Source organism: Euprymna scolopes, chromosome 39, assembly GCF_053919585.1.
Source record: "Euprymna scolopes isolate OS-2025 chromosome 39, ASM5391958v1, whole genome shotgun sequence".
Classification (NCBI taxonomy): Eukaryota; Metazoa; Mollusca; class Cephalopoda; order Sepiida; family Sepiolidae; genus Euprymna; species Euprymna scolopes.
This window is the reverse complement of record NC_136520.1, coordinates 61,229,933-61,255,479: the sequence shown is the minus strand read 5'-3', so window position 1 is coordinate 61,255,479 and position 25,547 is coordinate 61,229,933. Positions and strand designations below refer to the sequence as shown.

Here is a 25,547-nt window from a genome sequence, read left to right as displayed (position 1 = left end):
CAATCGCCTGTGGATTAAAGAAGACATATATTTTGAAATCAAACGGTCATGACATCCGAAAAATAAATCGATTTTTTTTTTCTGAAAATTATTCCCGAAAGCAATAATCAAAAAGCAAAATTCAGTTCACAATATTCATAAGATAATCGTATTAGTTAGATTCTTCAGACTACTGTTCTTATCTGGAGCGTGATTTTGAAAATCATACTTAAGATGAGAACAGTAGTCCGTTGAATCCAAATATTATGAATAAATTAATCCTTATCTCAAAAATTCAGAAATAAGATAAGATTACCATGATCGCTACAGTATTTTAATGTACTTCCGTAATGATGAGGAGCCATTAATATCCCCCCCCCCAAACGAACAACAAAGAATTACTTCTTGGCCTTTTGGCCACGATCAAAGTGTAGTATCTGTTCCGGCAGATACTGCAAGCTATGACTAGCCAGGACTAGCTATGACTAGCAAAGACCAGATGTGGGGGCAACCCCACATGCCTGACCTTTAACCAGCTTCCATTTCCCACCTCTCGGGAGCTGGTCCCCCTTTCCCTTCCCCCTCCCTTCACTCCTCACATTAAAAATTGGCCTTGTGCCTAATTTGCTCGGTGAGGGAGCAAATAAATACCATCTGTTCCGGCAGATACTGCAAGCAAAGACCATATGTGGGGGAAACCCCACATATAAGACCTTGGTCAATGTAGGGGCAACCCTTCATACCAATTGTCACTATCCAGCTCCCCTACTCCCCGGGAAGTTGGTCCCCATTTTCCTTTCACTCCTCACTTTAAAAATCGGCCTTGTGCCTAATTTGCTCAGTGGGGGAGCAAATAAATACCAACCCTTCATACCAATTGTCACTATCCAGCTCCCCTACTCCCCGGGAAGTTGGTCCCCATTTCACCTTCACTCCTCACTTTAAAAATCGGCCTTGTGCCTAATTTGCTCAGTGGGGGAGCAAATAAATACCTCAAAGTGTAGTATCTGTTCTTCAGATGCTACACTTCCATTTCTTGTTCTCTTTTGGTGGAGGAGCAGTCCTTCACGACTGAGCAGTTTTTATTTTTGTACCTTTTCTACACGTCAAAAACGACCCTGATGTCTAACTCTGTCCCGTGGGGAGGCATTGTAAACATGTACTATTATATAAAAGTCGCTTTGCGTGTATGTGTGTATGTGTGAGTTGCTTCCTCATAGATTCCGAAACGGCTGAGCCTAGTTTTTGCAAATTTCACACAAAGCTAATTTATATGTCTGGCAGTGTTCTTAAATATGTTTTCTACAGAAATTCACCGATAAGTATCGAAAATCGAGTCAATCTTATCCTAAAAATAGTCTTTCTTTCTTATAGATAGTTTTTTTTTTTTACAGGGGAATATTTTTCAGTTACACCGGCAAGGGAGATAATTCTCAGTAAATCAAAGGAGATTCGATTATTAGCAAATCGTTTCTTCTTCTTAAAGAAAAAATAAAAAATAAATAAATAAAAAACGGAACTATTGTCACCTGGAGATATAGCTTAGTGGTAGAGTATTAAACTACAGATCGAATGGCCCTCTGTTTCAATCCCGAGTGTATCTCACCATTTAATTTTAATTTTTTCCCTCTATTAATCAGTTCAATTTACGATAAAAGAAGAGGTACCATTTAAAATCCCTGCAAATCATTTATTCGCTTGCATATTTTAAAACTAACATTAATCAGAAGTGACTTTTCCAGGACATTCGTCATCAAGCCCAAATATCAGCTGACATGATATTGTAAACAAACACAGATGGAATTTGATGAACGACATTTTCATTATTTTTATTTTATTTTATTTTATTTTATTTGTTTTTATTCATTTTTTTGTGAATTAGTCCACTGGGCAAATTATTCCTCGGGACATATAATAATCAATAGAGGGTTGACGCTAACATTATTTACGATTTACCATTAACTGGTTCCCCCTTATGTTAAGCTTGAAACCGACGGTACCGATCTTTTTCTAACCTTCTGTGCAATTTTAAATGAATAAATATTAAGCTCTTAGTTTTTCTTTGTAATCGAGCACTTTGTTGGAATTCTTTCCAAAAAACAGTATATATATATATATATATATATATATATATATATATATATATATATATATATATATATACTGCACTGAAGAATCCCGAAAGGATGAAACACTAGTGTCTGTAGGTATTTAATTATTATAGTAAAAAAATAATTATGACAGCCCCTTTAAGAAATTCGTTTCTTATCGTTGAGCACTTTCAGTTGAATTAAAAGTCGGTCAATTTAGCTCTTATGCGTAGATCATCGTATAACGATTTGATCACTGTCTGTCTGACATAATGAACATTTAAATTAAAATGTTTAAAATTCAACGCTATTTCACACGGTTAATAGTAGCCGAATGGATACGGCCTCCGCTAATCGAGCCAGAGATGTCTCGTGTCGCGGGGTTCGAATCGTTCGACTGGTAGTAATCGTGACACTCTGCACTGAAGAATCCCGAAAGGATGAAACACTAGTGTCTGTAGGTATTTAATTATTATAGTAAAAAAATAATTATATATATATATATATATATATATATATATGTATATATATATATATATATATAGAATGTGTGTGTGTGTGTGTGTGTGTTCAACAGTGCTAAATACATGAGTAGAACTTATTACTATAAAAATATAAGCTACACAGAAACGTTCATTATCAAATGCTTTATTACCAAATGCAATTAACTAGCCTGTTGATTTCCTTTGGGAATGAAACATGAACGTTTCTGTGTAGGTTACTTGCGGTAAATATATATTCATACCATATATATATATACATATATATATATATATATATATATATATATATATGTGTGTGTATATATATATATATGAACACATTACCTGTATGGTTTTTCCAGGTGTCATTCTGCCTTGTAATATCAGATAAGATCCGTACCAACCACCGGTTGCGAGAGTAAAAAAGGCCAGCATCCAAAAGGAACCATTTGTTATGCCAAAACATAAGTATTTTCGGAATGTCATATGACGAGCAAAAGTAAACATTTTGAATATCCTGAAAAAACAAACAAAAAAAAACAAAAACAATATTCAATCCTGACACAAAGATTATGATGTACTCATTTATAAAAGAGTATATATATATAGAAGGGAAGTATTTTTTCGAAACTCCGCGGATTAAGGACTATCCACTTATCAAGTGTTTTCTTTTCAGATTAAATGTTTTAACTCATTTCAAAGTGTGTTTTAACATGTTTTATTAACTGTTTGCTCGTATATATATATATATATATATATATATATATATATATATATATATATATATATGTAATACTAACCTGGGTGCCCGGCATTGTCCGGGTGTTTAGAGGTATGTGTTAAGCAAAAAAAAAAAAAAAGTGGTAGTAGGCAGGCAGGCTCGAACCCGAAGGAGAAAAAAAAAAACCGTGAAAAAAGAGCAAAACCCTGACGTCTTTGCCATTGCGTCCAGCGCCAAATCGAAAGTGACTTAGGTTTAAATTAAAGCTAGACAATCGAAAGCGAAGATATATTGGAGATTTTTAATCACAATTTTAACTTTAATGTGGGAAAACTCAGTTATTTGTCTTTGCATGACTGACTTAATCACATCAAGAGGGTATCCATTTTTGGATAGAGTATGGGTAATCATTTTCAACTCGTCATCCATTTTTGATTTGGAACAAATCATCAGGGCACGATTTGTTAGGGTCTAAATTAAAATCTTCGCTTTCGATTGTCTAGCTTTCGTTTTGCGAGCAAAAATGAATCAGAGCACGTATAAAAGAATAACAGTAATAGTTACATTCCAAGATAACAATATTTTTCATGCAAAACAGATCTTCCAGCGTAGGGATCGCCAAGACGTATATCTCGAGATTATATGAAAGAACCCTCTCTCTCTCTCTCTCTCTCTCTCTCTCTCTCTCTCTCTCTCTCTCTCTAGACTTCGAAACGGCTGAGCGGATTTTTTTTTTATAAATTTCGCACCAATGTACTTGATGTGTCTGGGAGTGTTCTTACGTAAGCTTTGTATTGGAATGCTTCCGATAAGTATCGAAAATCAATAATCGAAACAAACCCATTAAAGAAAGAATGTCTGATTTTGACCAAAGCTAATAACACTTTCATACAAGTGCATTTTAGAAGTTTTATCATCGCACAAACAAAAAGGCTCAACCTATAAAATCAACTGTGGATTCTTTTATAAGACGGGGGCGCATTTGAAATAAATGTTTGTTTAGCGCACAATAAAAAATGATAATTTACTATTGCATGTTTCACTTTAATTCAAGTGATTACGTAAGAACAGTTCCATAAAATTAACAGTTGGCTCTTTGATAAAACAGGGGCGCGTTCGAAATGAATACTTCTGTTTGTTTTAGAACCCCGTTGAAATTTCAACGGTGCTTTTTATACCAATCCGTGTAATTTACTGGTAAATAATTTCCTGAATGTCCTTAAATTTCCTTAGACTCATGAATAGTTTTTTTCTTGTTATTTGTTTGGGGAGGAGGAGGAGGAGGAGGAGGAGGAGGGGGGGTCAAGGGAATATTAAATTCACAAACGGTCCCCAGTGATATGTAGACCCTTGTAAGGAGGGATGACGACGTCAGGAGAGATGACGAGGTTTATAAAAGTAGTAAGTTGTTAGCCCCCACCCCACCTTCACACACGTCTTTGTGACAAAGAGAAGCGTCAGCTTTGTTTTGAAATAACCGATGTGCTGGTCTATAAGTCAGGTTGAGGTTGAGATACTTGCAGTTAGTACCCACCCGGTTTTGCTTTCTGTTAAGAAGGTTAAATAAACTTCAATAACTACAAGAAACCTTCTCTACCACCAATAGCAATGGCCAAAGACTCTTTATCTGAAAGTACACCTTTTAAACTCCTCAGCTAACGTTCACAGGAAACATGAGTTGGAAAAATTACATTGAGAGCATTGCCAGGACCGCTGCGGAAAGGGTAGGTTCTCTCTACCGTGCTAGAAAGCTACTAACGCCCGAAAGTATCCCGTACTTCTATAAGGCCACCATTCGCCCATGTATGGATTATTGTTATCATATTTGGGCTGGTGCATCGGCTACTAGTCTCTCATTCCTAGACAAGGTTCAAAAGAGAGTCGCCAACCTGATAGGTCCTGAACTGTCATCTAAGCTTCAGCCTCTGTCCCATCGACCCAATGTAGCATCCCTCTGCCTGTTCTACAAGTACTTTAACGGTGAATGCTCTGAACTGCAAGCATTTGTACCCCCTCGACGTAACCCCCCTCGACGTAACCCCCCCCCCTCCGACAAACCTGACAAGCAGCAAACTCCCACCTCTTCACAGTTGAGATCCCTAGATGTAAGAGAGCCTCTTCTACTCCAGTAGTTTCTTCCCCAGAACAGCTAGACTTTGGAATTCCCTTCCGGGTTCCTGCTTCCCCAACTGTACTGACAAGCAGAAGTTCAAGTGTAACGTGAACCGACATCTTGCTACCCAACTCCCCACATAGTACCCTTGTAGCTTATGTCCCTAATAGTAGCCCCCTACATCAAAGTGGCAATGTGCCTTGTTTGGGGTGAAAATGTAATAAAAAAATAGCAAGCGATGATTTAAAATAATATCTCATATAATTCTGTAGTTTTCCGTTTCTTCCCGGATCGAATTTATTTTATTTAATGCACCCTTGTGTAAACAGTATCTTATACTTTCAGCCCTCTTATTCATCAAATGTAAAAATTGAAAACAGGTTGAACAATGCATTATGAATGGCTTACCTTCTCATCTCAAAGTCCTGACTTTGGAATGCCGAGATGATCCGTATGTTCTTCAGGGCTGGGATCAGCGCCATTTTGACCAACTTTTTGCTTTCGTTTTCTCGGTTCACATATGATTTAGTGATCTGATAGATACGAGAAGAACAATATGGGTAATCTTTACTATTAGCGGCATATTTTTTAAAAGAGAATACAGTTGGTAAATTAATCAAAAAACAGTTTATCTTGCTTTCCCTACTCATTTGTGAGCTATTTGCGTTACAAGATTAATATTTAACTTTTCAGCCTGTTAAAAATACCCGGGCAAAAGTATATCTATATATATAAATTCGTATTCCTGTATGTTTGTTTGTTCACAATTTGATTAATATATATATATATATATATATATATATATATATACAAAAGGTCCATTACCTAAATGTTTCATTCATTCTTATATATAGTATTATTCTTGCAAAATATACGATTAAGAGGTGACGTCATTTGCATTTACATTAAGGAAAATCGATTTTATTAAATAGCGGCATGTTAGTTATTGTTTATAGTGAGAGAATTGTTTTAAGTGTTCTTTTTAAGTTTATTATTTAGATTAGATTTATATTGATAACATATTTAATTTAATTTATTTTTACCGGCATCAATTTTTTTTTATAAAACGGATTCAGTTATTTCCCCTGGACGGTAACTTTGTTCTTTTTATTTTATTTTATTTTTCGGTGGATAATCAAATTAAAAATAATGCATACAAACTTTCAAGCATTATTTTTGGAATCAGTTCAAATAAAATACTTTCCGTGATTTCGCAATTAACGTTGTGGTCCAGTGGATTTTTATTTTAAAATAGACAAACAATCCAATTCAACTACGATTCTTTATTTAAAACGAACAAAAAAACTTTCATTTACGTTTTTTGCAAGTTTTTTTCTTCGCATTTTTTTACATCGTAATTTATAATTAATGCTATTTTTTTCCTTTTAATAACACAATAAGTCAAAACTCATCATTATAAAAACGTGTATTTCGGTTAACACAAATTCTACTTTAGTATTTTTGAAACTGAATTATTTAAAGTTTGTTTTCGTTGCAACAAACCGTAATAACAAATCCTTCTAGACTGAGCATAAAAGAAATTCACTTAAACTGGAATATAGTCATAAAAGGTGCTCAATATCCGGAAAATAGCTTCTCTTCGTATCTGGTGGAGAGTTTGTCACACACTTCTTCTTTTTTCGGAGGGGGGGGGGGCGATTACATTTTTGTGTTTTCATTCGTTCTTTTATTTTTGAAATTTTTGTTGGGGTAACGACGATGGAGTTGACATATGATAATGAAAAACTGCTTAATATTCTTAGTATAGCAGGTGTGGCCAAACCGAACTTCATGTCAACCTTGGCAACGCTGGGTATCCATGCTAGTATATATATATATATATATATATATATATATATATATATATATATATATATATATATGTCAGGTCATGTCATATGCTACTGGTACCATGTAACCCAGTACTACCTGCCTCATGGTCGGGTCACTGGCAACTAAACTGGTTCCCCCACCAGACTTGTTTGGTGAGGAGGGTGGCTAGTATCCCTGAAGGATTAAAAACAAGACCTTCCAAAGGGCGAATGAACCCTTTTTCGGGGTCAACGGCCAACTAGCACCGTGTGTGTTTATGTGTATGTATATGTGTGTGTATATATATATATATATATATATATATATATATATATATATATATATATATATATATTATACAATTATTATTAAAAATATATATATAATTATGATTAACAAAGAGGAGCGAGACACAAAAATACACAGAGAGGAAGAAAGCGTGAAAGAAGGCATTGTAGAATTATTGACATAGTCAGATATCGTGCTTACTAGTAATGCTAATATACAAATGAAAAAAAGAAACAGATGATTCATTCAGTTTTCATGATCACTTACCCAAAACGAGCCTACAGCTGCAAAGATGATACAAGGGAAGTAAGGGAAGATAACCCCGGTTACATCTGGTGACTGGACGAGGGCGTTTATGAGGAGGGCCAGAACGGCAGAGATCCACTGGATACTCATTGCCATCGGTTCGCCGATTCCACGGCCAAATTCTTCAATGTCACTGTGCAAGGAAGACGAAAATAGCTTAGGCAAAATTTACATATGTTTTTACATCTTGCATTAAAGGAAAACAATCTTTTATACAGATGTGATACTATCGTCATCCCTCCACCACCAAGTGTTGAGAAGTGGAAAAGAAAGAGGAAAAGAAGTTTAACAAAAGAAGTTTAACAGAAGAAAGAAGTTTAACAAAAGAAGTTTAACAGAAGAAAGAGGAAAAGAAGTTTAACAAAAGAAGTTTAACAGAAGAAAGAAGTTTAACAAAAGAAGTTTAACAGAGGAAAGAGGAAAAGAAGTTTAACAAAAGAGAGGGGAAAAGGTTTGATCGACAGAACAATGGATAAAAAGTTGTTCACAAAGGCACACAAAAGAAAGCTGACATGAGATTGTTGATCCATATATGACAGTAACAATGAATGTGCGATGTAGCTGGGTTGAACAAATAACATTTTCTTGTCAGCCAAGAAAAGAACTCGCACCAAAAACATTGTTTATTAGAAAAATATAAAATGCTCATAAATTTCTCAGTCTGTGTTGTGCGCTTCAGTTGGCAGACAGAAGATGAGAGCAGGAGATGGGCGAATTTCAACAACATAATGTAGCGACATGACTCGTGGCTCACAGTAGATCTTTGACTCTCTTCTCTCTGCCATCTCACTTGTTTATATCGACCTGTTCACTTGCAGTTTAACCCCAGCAATTGTGAGGTCAACTACTTGACCTATTTACCTCCGGCAACATCAGTTTTGCCAGATCTGCACTCATCGGTTGGTTACTTTACCCTGCCGACCACCTGTGTGTGTGTGTGTGTGTGTGTGTGTGTGTTTGTGTGTGTGTTTGTGTGTGTGTGTGCGTGCATGCGCACAGTTTCAAAACACGATAAATATAGATTTTTGTGATACCATCAACAAACGCTGGAGACAGCCATTCACACCAGTAAATAAATATTTTAATTGAAAATTAGTGAATTTGTCAATTATTAATTTACCAATTCTGTATTCAATAATTGCATTCTTAAGCCTTTAAACGTATCCTCTTCATCTACATACAATGCTTTAAGCAAACTAAAACATCTTTTTCACAGATATAGATATTTTTTGTTTTTTATTTTTTTATTACATTTTCACCCCAAACAAAGCACATTGCCATTTTGATGTAGGGGGCTACTATCAGGGACATAACCTGCAGGAGTACTATGTAGGGAGTTGGGCAGCAAGATTTCGGTTCACGTTACACTTGGTCAGTATAGTTGGGGAAGCAGGGACCTGGAAGGGAATTCCAAAGTCTAGCGGTTCTGGGGAAGAAACTATTGGATTAGAAGGTACTCTTACATCTAGGGATCTCTACCGTGAAGGGGTGGTATTTAGCTGCTTATATTTTGAGTTTGTTTGCGGTCACTTTAGGAAGTGGCTATGGGTTTTGCGACATTCCATGACAGTTATGAATGGTGCAGGGCAATCTTAGGTTTGCTACAGTTGACGACTGTTGCCAGTTGAGGACAGTTGCCAGTTGACCACAGTCGAAGGGGTTTGCGATTTGGAGACAGTTGTGACTTGTAAGAGATGGAGAAATGAATTGATTAACCGACTGACGATCACAGCCTCGATAGAAAAATAAGATGTGAACACACACACTAATATTGTATTTTCTTTTGTTTCTTTTCTTTTATTTCTTTATTTTTTATACTTGTAAGCCACCGTCCCCCTCAGCAGTCACCAATAGGTGAGAGCCATCGACACGGCCAGAACTAAAAATAAAGAAGAAAACTATTAGAACAATGTGGGGGTCGGCAGCGGTAATGCATAGTGGCACACAGAACTATCTTAAAGGATTTATACGAGACAAACTGTTTTCTTTAGTGCGAGTTGATTCATCGATGTGGAATGATTGACACATTATCCAATCAGAACACTTTGCGTAGGAGGTATTTTTGTTAAACTGTTTGTACACTGTTTTTTTCTCGTTTTTAAAGAGTCGGAAATTTGTGGCGCCGCTTCTGGTTACAGGTGGTGTATTTTGGTGATAGTATGCCTCTTGAAAAATGCCAAGAACAGCAGTATAGCAATTAATATAGATGTAGTTAAAAATTGACAACTAAAAAAGAATGATAAAACATGAATGTTATGAATGGGTCAGCAGTTAACTAAAGCTAACTCATCAAGAATTTTGAAATGAAATCGAGAAAATATGAATTAATGAACAAAATATATTTATATATCAAAAATTTACAGAGATGCAAAGTACACTTTGAAAGTTTGTTGAGAAGTTTTAAAGTTCTTGAAGAATTGGATAAAAGTTTGTTTTTTAAAAACAAAGTTCCACTGTTGGCATAGCGATAGAATAGCAGATTTAAAGAGATTTCAGCATGGCGCATTCTAGTCTTCTGAGATGATGGGTTTTGGAGAGTCGATGCGTATCTTGCAGATGTCCCTAGAAGAACCCTGAATTTTCGTTTCATAGGTTTGTTTAATCTCACATCGGATTGTTATTTTTGGAGTTTTAAATAAATTTTATTGGTTGGAAAATAGTGGAAAATTGCTTTTGGGAGTGACAAAGAAACCAAATCCCAATGAAGCAGAGAAAGAAAAAAGGTAACAATTAAAACCATTTACGTTTTAGTATTTAGAAGGAAGAGTAAGCCGAACGAACAAGAAAAGGGAAAGCTCGTTCGTCTCATCTTGCACATCAATTTCTAATCCACAAGTTAATTTTACAACAGAGCTGGGTTAGCAGTAGCAGCAATAAATGCAAATGACCAAGCTGGCTGTGCGACGTGACATCACAGCAGAGATAAAAAGGAAACACGTGTTAAGATAAGAATGAGTTCAAAACGTGTTCGGAACATGTTCAGAACGTGTTCTGAACATGTTCGGAACATGTTCGGAACGTGTTCGAAATGTGTTCAAAAAGTGTTCAAAACGTATTCAAAATGTGTTTGAAATGTGCTCGAAACGTGTTTGGAATGTGTTTGAAATGTGTTGGAAGAAGCACAGGTATTCAAGATGTGTTCGAGGCATAGAGGATTCAAGATATGCTTGAGACACAAGAGAGCGGGAAATGATGTGTTCAATACATGAAAGAGTGGAAAAGGACGTGTTCAAGATACAAGTGTTTGGAGAAGTGCGATTTGAGACATGTTCAAGGGCTGTGGGTGGCATCAAAAGAAAGAAAAAAAGTCATACACAGAAAAAGAGAAATGAACTGTTTAAATAATTAGAAAAAATGAACTGTTTAGATAATTAGAAAAAAATGAACTGCTTAAATAATTAGAAACAATGAACTGTTTAAATAATTAGAAAAAAATGAACTGTTTAAATAATTAGAAACAATGAACTGTTTGAATAATTAGAAAAAATGAACTGTTTAAATAATTAGAAAAAATGAACTGTTTAAATAATTAGAAACAATGAACTGATAAATAATTAGAAAAAATGAACTGTTTGAATAATTAGAAACAATGAACTGTTTAAATAATTAGAAAAAATGAACTGTTTAAATAATTAGAAAAAATGAACTGTTTAAATAATTAGAAACAATGAACTGTTTAAATAATTAGAAAAAAATGAACTGCTTAAATAATTAGAAAAAAATGAACTGTTTAAATAATTAGAAAAAATGAACTGTTTGAATAATTAGAAACAATGAACTGCTTAAATAATTAGAAAAAAATGAACTGTTTAAATAATTAGAAACAGAGAAACGAACAGCCTAAATAATTAAAAACAATGAACTGTTTGAATAATTAGAAAAAATGAACTGTTTAAATAATTAGAAAAAATGAACTGTTTAAATAATTAGAAAAAATGAACTGTTTAAATAATTAGAAAAAATGAACTGTTTAAATAATTAGAAACAATGAACTGTTTAAATAATTAGAAAAAATGAACTGCTTAAATAATTAGAAAAAAATGAACTGTTTAAATAATTAGAAACAATGAACTGTTTGAATAATTAGAAACAATGAACTGCTTAAATAATTAGAAAAAAATGAACTGTTTAAATAATTAGAAACAGAGAAACGAACAGCCTAAATAATTAAAAACAATGAACTGTTTGAATAATTAGAAACAATGAACTGTTTAAATAATTAGAAAAAATGAACTGATAAATAATTAGAAAAAATGAACTGTTTAAATAATTAGAAACAATGAACTGTTTAAATAATTAGAAACAATGAACTGTTTGAATAATTAGAAACAGAGAAACGAACAGCCTAAATAATTAAAAACAATGAACTGTTTAAATAATTAGAAACAATGAACTGTTTAAATAATTAGAAACAATGAACTGATAAATAATTAGAAAAAATGAACTGTTTAAATAATTAGAAACAATGAACTGTTTAAATAATTAGAAACAATGAACTGTTTAAATAATTAGAAACAGAGAAACGAACAGCCTAAATAATTAAAAACAATGAACTGTTTAAATAATTAGAAACAATGAACTGTTTAAATAATTAGAAACAATGAACTGTTTAAATAATTAGAAAAAATGAACTGATAAATAATTAGAAAAAATGAACTGTTTAAATAATTAGAAACAATGAACTGTTTAAATAATTAGAAACAGAGAAACGAACAGCCTAAATAATTAAAAGCAATGAACTGTTTAAATAATTAGAAAAAATGAACTGTTTAAATAATTAGAAAAAATGAACTGTTTAAAAAATTAGAAACAATGAACTGTTTAAATAATTAGAAACAATGAACTGTTTAAATAATTAGAAAAAATGAACTGCTTAAATAATTAGAAAAAATGAACTGCTTAAATAATTAGAAAAAATGAACTGTTTAAATAATTAGAAAAAATGAACTGTTTAAATAATTAGAAAAAATGAACTGTTTAAATAATTAGAAAAAATGAACTGTTTAAATAATTAGAATAAAGGAACTGTTTAAATAATTAGAAAAAATGAACTGTTTAGATAGTTAGAAACAATGAACTGTTTAAATAATTAGAAACAATGAACTGTTTAAATAATTAAAAACAATGAACTGTTTAAATAATTAGAAAAAATGAACTGTTTAAATAATTAGAAAAAATGAACTGCTTAAATAATTAGAAACAATGAACTGTTTAAATAATTAGAAAAAATGAACTGTTTAAATAATTAGAAAAAATGAACTGTTTAAATAATTAGAAAAAATGAACTGTTTAAATAATTAGAAACAATGAACTGCTTAAATAATTAGAAAAAAAATGAACTGTTTAAATAATTAGAAAAAATGAACTGCTTAAAAAATTAGAAAAAAATGAACTGTTTAAATAATTAGAAAAAATGAACTGTTTGAATAATTAGAAACAATGAACTGCTTAAATAATTAGAAAAAAATGAACTGTTTAAATAATTAGAAACAGAGAAACGAACAGCCTAAATAATTAGAAACAATGAACTGTTTGAATAATTAGAAAAAATGAACTGTTTAAATAATTAGAAAAAATGAACTGTTTAAATAATTAGAAAAAATGAACTGTTTAAATAATAAGAAAAAATGAACTGTTTAAATAATTAGAAACAATGAACTGTTTAAATAATTAGAAAAAATGAACTGCTTAAATAATTAGAAAAAAATGAACTGTTTAAATAATTAGAAAAAATGAACTGTTTGAATAATTAGAAACAATGAACTGCTTAAATAATTAGAAAAAAATGAACTGTTTAAATAATTAGAAACAGAGAAACGAACAGCCTAAATAATTAGAAACAATGAACTGTTTGAATAATTAGAAACAATGAACTGTTTAAATAATTAGAAAAAATGAACTGATAAATAATTAGAAAAATGAACTGTTTAAATAATTAGAAACAATGAACTGTTTAAATAATTAGAAACAATGAACTGTTTGAATAATTAGAAACAGAGAAACGAACAGCCTAAATAATTAAAAACAATGAACTGTTTAAATAATTAGAAACAATGAACTGTTTAAATAATTAGAAACAATGAACTGATAAATAATTAGAAAAAATGAACTGTTTAAATAATTAGAAACAATGAACTGTTTAAATAATTAGAAACAATGAACTGTTTAAATAATTAGAAACAGAGAAACGAACAGCCTAAATAATTAAAAACAATGAACTGTTTAAATAATTAGAAACAATGAACTGTTTAAATAATTAGAAACAATGAACTGTTTAAATAATTAGAAAAAATGAACTGATAAATAATTAGAAAAAATGAACTGTTTAAATAATTAGAAACAATGAACTGTTTAAATAATTAGAAACAGAGAAACGAACAGCCTAAATAATTAAAAGCAATGAACTGTTTAAATAATTAGAAAAAATGAACTGTTTAAATAATTAGAAAAAATGAACTGTTTAAATAATTAGAAAAAATGAACTGTTTAAATAATTAGAAACAATGAACTGTTTAAATAATTAGAAAAAATGAACTGCTTAAATAATTAGAAAAAATGAACTGCTTAAATAATTAGAAAAAATGAACTGTTTAAATAATTAGAAAAAATGAACTGTTTAAATAATTAGAAACAATGAACTGTTTGAATAATTAGAAAAAATGAACTGTTTAAATAATTAGAAACAATGAACTGTTTAAATAATTAGAAAAAATGAACTGTTTAGATAGTTAGAAACAATGAACTGTTTAAATAATTAGAAACAATGAACTGTTTAAATAATTAAAAACAATGAACTGTTTAAATAATTAGAAAAAATGAACTGTTTAAATAATTAGAAAAAATGAACTGCTTAAATAATTAGAAACAATGAACTGTTTAAATAATTAGAAAAAATGAACTGTTTAAATAATTAGAAAAAATGAACTGTTTAAATAATTAGAAAAAATGAACTGTTTAAATAATTAGAAAAAATGAACTGCTTAAATAATTAGAAAAAAATGAACTGTTTAAATAATTAGAAAAAATGAACTGTTTGAATAATTAGAAACAATGAACTGCTTAAATAATTAGAAAAAAATGAACTGTTTAAATAATTAGAAACAGAGAAACGAACAGCCTAAATAATTAAAAACAATGAACTGTTTGAATAATTAGAAACAATGAACTGTTTAAATAATTAGAAAAAATGAACTGATAAATAATTAGAAAAAATGAACTGTTTAAATAATTAGAAACAATGAACTGTTTAAATAATTAGAAACAATGAACTGTTTGAATAATTAGAAAAAATGAACTGTTTAAATAATTAGAAACAATGAACTGATAAATAATTAGAAAAAATGAACTGTTTGAATAATTAGAAAAAAATGAACTGTTTAAATAATTAGAAAAAATGAACTGTTTAAATAATTAGAAAAAATGAACTGTTTAAATAATTAGAAACAATGAACTGTTTAAATAATTAAAAACAATGAACTGATAAATAATTAGAAAAAAATGAACTGATAAATAATTAGAAAAAATGAACTGTTTAAATAATTAGAAAAAATGAACTGTTTAAATAATGAGAAAAAGAGAAATGAACTGTTTAAATAATATGAAAAAATGAACTGTTTTCATAATTAGAAAAAGAGAAATGAACTTTCTAAATAATTAGAAACAATGAACTGTTTAAATAATTAGAAAAATGAATTATTTAAATAATTAGAAAAAAATGAACTGTTTAAATAATTAGAAAAAGAGAAATGAACTGTTTAAATAATTAGAAAAATGAACTGTTTAAATAATTAGAAAAAGAGAAATGAATTGTTGAAATAATTAGAAAAAATGAACTGTTTAAATATTTAGAAAAAATATGCATTGTTAGAAATACCAGATATAAAGGCTTTTGTAAGAATAAAAAGTGAGTCAGTTTATTTTCTTTCTTCTGTCTGTCTGTCTCTCTCTCTCTCTCTCTCTCTCTCTATATATATATATATATATATATATATATATAGGAACACGTAGTGAATAAAGCATATAAAAAACATTCTGAAAGCGAGTTAAAAACATTTCATTTTGAAAAAAGAAGGCACAAAATAAGGACTATTCACTTATTTTGTGCCTAATTTTCAAAATTAAATATGTTTTTAACTCTTTTTCAAAGTGTTTTTTAATATGTTTTATTAGCTATTTGTTCTTATTATAAGCTCTATTTCCTATTTGGTTTTATCGAGCTTTTACGTCTGCTTGAGATTACTTTATAAATATTAACTCTTTAATATTTATAATATACTTTAGTTTTTCCATCTTGGATTATTTTAGTTAACGTTATTGAAATTCTTATTTCATTTTACACACACACATATATATATATATATATATATATATATATATATATATATATATATATATATATATATATATATATATATATATATATGTTTACTGTATTTTGGGGAAAGAGTTCCGACAAAGTGCTCGATTACAAAGAAAAACTTTTTCGTTATAAGAGCTAAATATTTGTTTATTAATTATACAGAAGTTCAGAAAAACATTGGTACCAATGTTTTTCTGAACTTTTGTATAATTAATAAACAATATATGTATATATATATATATATATATATATATATATATGTATATATATATATATATATATATATATATATATATATATATATATAGTAATTTATAAAATATATATGGCGATTAAGCTACACTGAATATTTGGCGTTTCATCCACTATAGGATTCGTCAGGCTTATGCGCATAAGCCTGACGAATCCTATAGTGGATGAAACGCCGAATATTCAGTGTAGCTTAATCGCCATATATATTTTATAAATTACTAACTAGCTCTACCTACGTATTGAGCACTTTTGAAGTAAATACTTTAAGTTTACGCATAAATCTATACTTTCGTATATTAATTTTATGTGAGTAAATGAGGTAGTTATATATATATATTATATATATGTATATATGTATATATATACAACTATTGTAATTCTTATTTCATTTTATATATATATATATATATATATATATATATATATATATATATATATATATATATATATATATATACAGTGGGGAAAATAAGTGTTGGACACATCCCATTATTCTTTATTTAACACATTTTTTATGCAGCGAATGACGCGACAATTTAACAAGAAATAGTTACTCATTTAACAATTACAAATAACCTTAGAAATTGGAACATTTTAATGCATAACAAAAATTATATAATAAAAACGAGAATAGCCTGGAAAAAAAAGTGTTGGACACACTAACACAATTTCATCTAATATTTAGTTGAAAACCCCTTATTGGCTATTACAGCTTCGAGGCGTTTTCTATACGACGAAACTAATTTGTGACAACGTTCAGGCGAGATTTTGGCCCACTCTGCAACACATACTTTCTTCAAATCCTGAATATTACGTGGATTTCGCTGGTGGACCATGATTTTGAGCTCTCTCCATAGATTTTCTATAGGATTTAAGTCTGGGGACTGACTGGACCACTTAAGAACATCTATTTTGTTCTGTACGAACCAATCGGAGGTTATTTTAGCAGTATGTTTGGGATCATTATATTGTTGAAACATCCATCCCTGTCGCATACCTAACGCATTGGAAGCAGGCAAGAGATCATTTTCAAGAATTTCCCGATATTTGGCTGCATTCATCTTTCCATCTATAATATGAAGTGGCCCAGTACCATTTGAAGAGAAGCATCCCCAGAGCATGAAATTTCCACCACCAAACTTTACAGTGGGGAGGGTGTTCCTGGAATCGTGCGCTGTGCCATCTCTTCTCCATACACGACGTACAGAGTTAATGTCGAAAAGTTCAATTTTCGTCTCATCAGACCAGATCACATTCTTCCAGTAATCATCTGTTTTCAATAAGTGGTCTCTTGCAAACTCCAGACGAGCATTAACATGACATTTTTTTTTGTAATGGTGTCTTTCGAGGTGTACGCGATTTAAGACCGTTGCGTCGGAGTACATTACTAATCGTTGGTTTCGTTACTACTATCCCTCCTTTTTCCAAATCTTTCTGAAGTTCGCCTCGTGTTGTTCTCGGTTGCTGCTGAACTTTTCGTACAATCTTCCTCACTGCTCGATCCGACATCTTGCGAGGAGCTCCGATGCGCGGACGGTTCACGGTTGAGTCATGCACCTTCCATTTCCTAATAAGGTTTCCTATGGTGCTTACAGGAATTTTGAATTGAGCAGATATACGCCGATAACCAATTCCATTCTTGTGCTCGGCAATAATCTTATCACGGACGACTTGAGAGAATTCTTTACGTTTACTCATCCTTAGAACCTTCACGCGTGATGGCTTACTGGTGACTAACGTGTTCCAATACTTTCCAACGACGTAGAGTATGGTTGTGCTGAAAGAAAAGAGAACTCTTTAACTTCCGCTTGTACCTTCCGGAAGTGAATTACTTCCCTTGACTTTTTCTTTCCTTCTTTCTTTCCAGCATTATTTATAAAAAAATAATAAGATATAATTTAAAACAATGTGTCCAACACTTTTTTTCCAGGCTATTTTCGTTTTTGTTATATAATTTTTGTTATGCATTAAAATATTCCAATTTCTAAAGTTATTTGTCATTGTTAAATGAGTAACTATTTCTTGTTAAATTTTCGCGTTATTCGCTGCATTAGAAATGTGTTAAATAAAGAATAATGGGATGTGTCCAACACTTATTTTCCCCACTGTATATATAAATTGAAGAATACACTAAGAGAATAACAGCAGCAATAATTTTTTTAATCGATTTAGTCGTTCGTAGAGACAATCAGGAAAGGTGTGCTTAGAATTTGTTAATCAACCGAGAGCAAAATAACGTCGATAAAATACCTGAGTCGCTCGGCACATATGCTGGTGGCGTTCTTCTGATCGAACCAGGCGATATCTTTGTTGAAGAGCGACTGGACCAGGAGTTGACGGAGTCTCTTTAGCTTCCTTTCTTTCACGACACACCACAGGTACATGTTTAGGGTAGAGAGGATAAAGACACACGCCGCGAGAATCACGTATTTTATGCTGTCATCTCCAATCATAGCAAATACGTCTGTCGTGTTGCTGAAAAGATTGAAAAAAAATAAAAATAAAAAAAAAACAGGCATAACTTTATTAATATTGATGAGCTCGAACGTCCTTCTCTACACAAATAAATCTCAACATCAAGATTTTAATGTTAGGAAAACCAGACGAGTGTGAAATTGTTTTTAATAAATATTGCTATTTATTAAAAAAAAAAGTAAAATTGAATATTAAGCAATATGGCGTGGTTTGTTTGAAGCATTGTTAAAGAAAAAAAGGTGTTTTTGAAGGCTTAAAATGCAGGAATGTACAGTCGTTATGAGCACATAAATAAATAAATAAATAAATAAATGATAAATAATTTAATATTTTTTTATTATTAAAATAATAATAATAATAATAATAATAATAATAAATAGAATTATTTCCCCTGAGCATGTAACGGAATTGATTAATCTTTAAGCGTTTGGATTTAAAATCAAAACAAAACAGACACTTTACAATTTACGGCTTAGAGAGAGGATTTGTTTCTCCATTGATGATGGGTTATTACCCGACGAAAGGACGTTTGGAATAAGTACCATCCACAGTTGAAAAAAAATTCAGGTAGATAAATAAATATAAATAAAATAAATAAATATAAGAAAAATATTGAATTATTTATTTATTTATTTATTTATCTGCTCATAACGATTGTACATTCCTGCATTGTAAGCCTTCAAAAATACCTTTTAAAATTTAATATTTTTTCTTGAATATTTTTGAATAATAGAAGATTTATCTTCAGGGAATTGGACAGTTGTTATTTTTGTTTTTTGGGTTTTATTTATTTTTTTGTTTTATTTTATTTTATTTTATTTATTTTTATTTTTTTTGTTTTATTTTTTTTTTTTACTTTATTTTTTTTCTCTTCTTTTTCTTTTTCTTCCTCTTGGTGGTAATCCCTGGCATGACTTGAGATGTAATCGGACAAACAAATATCATTTCGACTTAACTCCAAACATCTCAAGTCATTCCAGGGATTACTACCACCCCTGCATATAAGAGGAAGAAAAGACAAAAAATAAAGAAAAAGAAAAAGAAAGAACAACTGTTTAATCTTCTGAAGATGTATATTATACGATTCGAAAATTTTCAAGAAACAAGTGAGTCATGCATGGTCCCCCGTGAGTGCACAGTGAACGAGGCATAAAAAAATGACTAAGTTCAGCATTTGCACCCTCCTCCCATTTAGCTCCAAAAGTTCCCAGGGACGTCAAATCCTGGTGAAAATGAACAAACGGTGCAGTTTTAGGCCTTAACATATGTAAATTTGAGTTCTGCACCATGCAAAAAAAGAAATGACTAAGTCCATCATTTGCCCCCCCCCTCCCATTTAGTCCCAAAAGTCCCCAAGGCCTTATAGCATGTTTAAATTTGAGTTCAGCACCATGCAAAACTGCTAAATAGACATACACAGAAAATTTTGGACAAATATGGTAAAATAGTCCCCAAAAACGGAGTGTTTTTATTAGTCCTAAAAAAGCCCCTGGGGCACCCCCAAGAGTTATCGTGAAGTATAGACAAACAAAATTATATAGAAATCAGTTAGTTGCAACTTTTCAGAAAGTTTTATAAAATCCAAAACATCACTTTTTTTAATAAGCGCAAAAGGGTCAATTTTAGCCATTTTAACCCGAAAGGAACCCTAGGGGGGTAACCAGGATTTTCCCTGAAAATCCGTTCCGTTACTTTTTTACTCTTATTATGTTTAATGTTTGTGCAAAATTCCAAAAAATTCCAAGGTGTAGTTATTGAGAAAAGTGTGGACAGACGGGCAAACTGATGAACAGATGAACGGACAAGGGTGAATTTACAGGACCACCCTCCTTTTGTTAGGGGACCAAAAATGTCAATTTTATTTTTAATAAATAGCAGTACTTATTAAAAATAATTTCACACTCTTCTCGTATTTCTAATTGTTAAATTTTAATTTATTATCGAATGTTTCAAAAAGTGGATCCACTTTTTTACATCTCAACATCGTTTTGGTTTTGCTTTTCTTTCTTTTTTTTTTTTTTTTTTTTTTGACTATTTTACTCAGCAACTGACTCTGGCTCAGAAAACAGTCACTTTTATGGAAATCGCGCCAGACAAGGCATGAAGCCACCTGATGTAAGAAGCAAAAATAAATAAATAAATAATACTTCAAAGTCAAAAACTTGTCAATAATAAGTGTTAGATGAAATAGTTTTGACTGAGAAAACAGCAATTGTTCCCTCTTTGTCAGAAACATCCCTCCTGGAATGTGAGGACTAAAGGACAAAATAAGGGGAGCGAGAGTTACACGGCTGCTTAAAGTAAAAGGAAGCTCCACTTTCGGCAGATGTTTACTATAAGCGAAAAAAGGGGCTGTAACTCTTACATGACTGGAGGGGACATTAAAAGGGATTACACCGTTTTTTTTGGGGGGGGAGGTCACTTAATATTAACAAACAATTACTGAAGTTGATAAGTTTTTATTTTATATTTTTGAATAATACAGAACTTTAATTATGCAGTTGAATAACTGTTTTATTTGTAAACAAAAAAGAAATTTAAATAACTATTTTATTTATAAACAATGCAGGCAAAGCAGCAGCACAGCTTTGAACTTTATTGAAGAACATTTTTAAATCATGTTAATAAAATAATTTTTTTTTTAAGTTTATTTTATAAAGTTCTGTATTATTTAAAAATATTAAAAAAAAAAACTTATTAACTTCAGTAATTGTTTATTAACATTAAGTGAAAAAAACAAAACAAAAAAAAACAGTGCAATCCCTTTTAATGTCCCCTCCAGTCATGTAAGAGTTACAGCCCCTTTTTCTCGCTTATAGTAAACATTTCTACTCTCCTTAAACTATAGCGTGGGGTCGTTTATACTTTTACTACGTTTGGCATATCTGTTCTACGACCTTCTTAATGTATGTAAGTCATTTGTTTAAATAGTTTTCACTCCAAACAAAGCATATTGCTACTTAGACCTTATATTTGGGATCGTGCCTAACAGTAGATTGTGAGGAGTTTAACATCGAGATGTTTGTTTACATTACATTTTAACCTTTGCAGGTTAGTACAGTTATAGAAGCAGGAAACAGGGAGCTACACTTCACTTTTCAGTCCTCGGTCAGTGGAAGAGAAATCCTTCATGACTGCGACAATTTTTATTTCTGCTTCTATCCAGAATGCTCCTTTTTGGGGAGCTGGATCTTCCCCACATTAAAACCCGACTTTGTGCCGAACCCTGCCCTTGTGGGGAGGCAAGTAAATAGGAATAGGGAGTGAGTTCCAAAGTATAGCAAAGGGGAGAAAGTATGAGAGCAGAAGATTTTCTAGGGACTTCGACAGTGAAGATGTGGAATTTTGCTGCTTGTCGGGTTTGTCAGGAGTATTTATGTCGAGAAGGCACAAGTGATATGAGTTCCTCAGAGCACCTATTAAAGCACTTGCAAAAGAGGCACAGGGAGGCAATATTGTGGCGATGGGACAGAGGTTAGAGCTCAGTCGATAGTGTAGGACGTATTAGATTTGAGACTCTTTTTTTTGGACTGTCTTAGAATGAGAGACTCGTGGTAGTTATATTTCAACCCATATATGGCAATGATACTCCATGCATGAGTGAATGGTGGCTTTGTAAAAATATAGGATTTATGTACGGTGATGTTTACTTCCAAATCTGAAGATGATATTCTAATCAAATTGAGGTCAATTTCCCCAAAATTAAGATTTTTTTTTTTTACAAGATAGTCGCCACTTATAAAGGCCCGGAAGCCACTCGGGGATAAGGGTTATTGTGTGTACAGTACGTTAGTATTGGAGATTTGATAAAGTGTCTTACTTAAGGGGGCGGTTCATCAAGAATTTTTTTATGTTGGACTTGAAGACATCAAGGTTGTAGTCAGGTGGGAAACAGGCAAACGGAACAGAGTTCCACAGGCATGCACTTCTAAGAAAGAAGCTTTGTTCATGGAATCTATGTTTTGGTTTGGGCACAGATAATATATCCGGTTTCATCTCCTGTAATTGGGCTTCAACCTCTGGAAGGTTGGAACGTAGCCCCCTGATGTTGAAGAAGGAGACATGGTAGTAGGGGTCTACGTTGGAGGATGGGGTTCTAGGTTAATTCGTGTTTTTTTTTTTTCTGGAGAAAGCCCGCCGGCCACTCTAGGATAAGGGTTAATGAGTTTTAGGTAGACAGTGAGATCACACACCATGATGATCAGTAATGGTGGAACTCTGGTAGGGTTTCATTATATAAGAGGATGGCTCAACAAGAACTTATTTACATTAGACTTAAAAACGACCATGTTGTAGTCAGTTGAGAAGCAGCTCCGTGGTATTGCATTCCACAAACGGACAGTTCTTGGAACGAAAGTTCTGCTTAACTCCAGCTACACAGAGAAAGAAAGCAAAATTGTAGATAGACGAGTTCTTGCTGTGAATGTTTTACAGGGGAGAACCTGAGATTGGATTCACCTACCGAGAAAATAATGTCTCTTTAATGAGAAAAAAGCTGTGGGGATGAGAAGAGGACATCCCCCACTAGATTTTAAAGTTGATTTTGTACTTTGTCAAGGCAGGAGAAAATGTTCTGATGTTGAAAAGGTACTCCATCTTAGGGTGTATTTGGCTCTTATATGGATAAACGATTGTTTCAGGAGTGAGATACTTTCTGGAGCGATAGAAAGATCCAACCATTTTTCTGCGATCTAATATAAGTTTTCCATTTCAGGTTTTGAGAGAAAGTCACATCTTGATGATTAATGCTCTTCATAGTGTTGCCATAGGCGGTTGTGCCATTTGCATAAATATCAACAAATGATTTTAGACTGTGTAAGCAGCTAGAAGATGCCGACGTGATTAGCCAATCAGCACTCAGCAGACGATAAATTTTAAATGAAATCGTGAAAGTGTTTGCAAGAAGAAATTTGTTTTTAATAGAAAATGAATTTAACAAAATTTTTTTTATTGCATTTTTACCCAATGGTTAGGGTTTCATTTTATAAGAGGACGGCTCAACAAGAATTTATTTACATTAGATTTGAAAACAACCATGTTATAGTCAGCTGGGAAGCAGTCCTAAAGTATTGTGTTCCACAGTTCTATGAAAGAAACTTTGCTTATGGAATTTTTGTTTAGTTTTAGGCACAGATAGAGAGTGAGTGAAATTGTTGACAGTGATTGTAAATAGACGAGTGTTTGCTGTGAATGCTTTGCAGGTCCAGACCATAGATTAAAGCTCAGTCGAGCGCTTACCATAAAAGTAATGACAGAGCAGTGATAGACTCACGACATCTCTTCTTTGAAAAAGAGGAAATGGGAAGGCGAAAACGTCCCCGCCCACTAGATTTCGAAGTAGAAAATAAAATCCCAAATAATTCTCACATTTTATTGTTTTACATATTTCACCATAAGTATATACATATTTATATATAAGAAATTAAAGTTGAGCCGTGTTTAAGGAATTAACTCTTTAAAAAGAAGCGGTCAACTTTAGTGCGAAATAACACATTCCGATTTCCGGTCGTTGAATACTTTTATTGATGGTTTACTACGTATGCCCGCTGAATTGGCGTTTATAGGCACTTAATGTCCTTCAATTCTTATGTTAATTGCCGGGGAAGGGGTTAAAGGTAAGATGCTTGCCTACGTAGTCAAGGGTGACATTGTGACTGGGTTCAAATCTGTTAACCAGCAGTAATTATGAATTCCAGCACTGATGATTGCACTAGCATGAAACACTAGAGTATGTTGGTATAAAAATAATTAATTTTTTTTTTTTTAAATTATATATAATAGTGATGGGACGATTCCAATATGTTTCCAAATTCCGATACAATTCTCGATTCTAATCCAACAACCATTTATGCTTCAGATTGTTTGTAAATCTTTAAATATTTAACTTGTCGCGGTTTTAACCAAAAGAAATCACTCATCAAAAAACAAAAAAAAAAAAAAAGAAACAATTCAAAAACAGAAAACATCACAGCTGACGACCCTTTGACAAGTACATCAACATAAATAATTATCCTGCGGAACACCGTAATTGAACAATTCCCACTAGAATAATATTCACAACTTTCTCAGGTTCAATTTGATATGACACATGAATATAAACCTCAAACAGATGACTCCTTAAAGTACGTTAAAACACAAAAAGCAAACACAAATCAAAAACAAAAACTATGACCATCGCTGAAAGCCACTTTGTCTACAACTGCGTCCGCCGAATTTTTGCAGGCTGCCAGATTGCAGAAGAGCTATGCTACTAAATATTTACTACTTCATTGTGTCCCTGTTGTATTTGTGTTGCATTAATGTTCTAAAGTTACATTTAAATAACAATTTTATATCGTTCTGTTTTGGGTTTCAATATTTGGGAAATGTGTAACAGAGTCGCTGACACTGATAGCAGCAGCCATAGCGGCCGCAGCAGCCGCAGCAACCGCATACTACATATGCAAATGACCGAGCTAGTGTGCAATGTGATGTCAGATCAAAAGGAAAGAAAAAGCAGAGATAAAAGGACACACGTGGTCAGAGAAACGGTGTTCAGAAAGCAGTGTTCCGAGAAAGGGTGTTCGGAGAAGCGGTGTTCGGAGAAGCAGTGGTCGGAGGAAGCGGTGTTCAGAAAAAGCACATGTTCAAGATATGTAGGTGATGTCACGGTAGAAACAAAAAGTCACAC

General features: G+C 32.0%; 1 protein-coding gene across 2 annotated transcripts in view; it reads right to left on the bottom strand.

Annotated features, from left to right (window-relative positions):
• Positions 1-25,547, bottom strand: part of LOC145263805 (ATP-dependent translocase ABCB1-like) — a 218,656-nt gene that overhangs the window by 112,665 nt on the left and 80,444 nt on the right. For both annotated transcript variants that reach the window (XM_080120869.1, XM_080120870.1), the window contains exons 4-7: positions 18,653-18,877; positions 7,753-7,924; positions 5,794-5,918; positions 2,897-3,068 (exon numbers count right to left, since the gene is read on the bottom strand). In XM_080120869.1, coding sequence (XP_079976995.1) covers positions 2,897-3,068; positions 5,794-5,918; positions 7,753-7,924; positions 18,653-18,877 — 694 coding nt within the window. The remainder of the gene's footprint in view (positions 1-2,896; positions 3,069-5,793; positions 5,919-7,752; positions 7,925-18,652; positions 18,878-25,547) is intronic.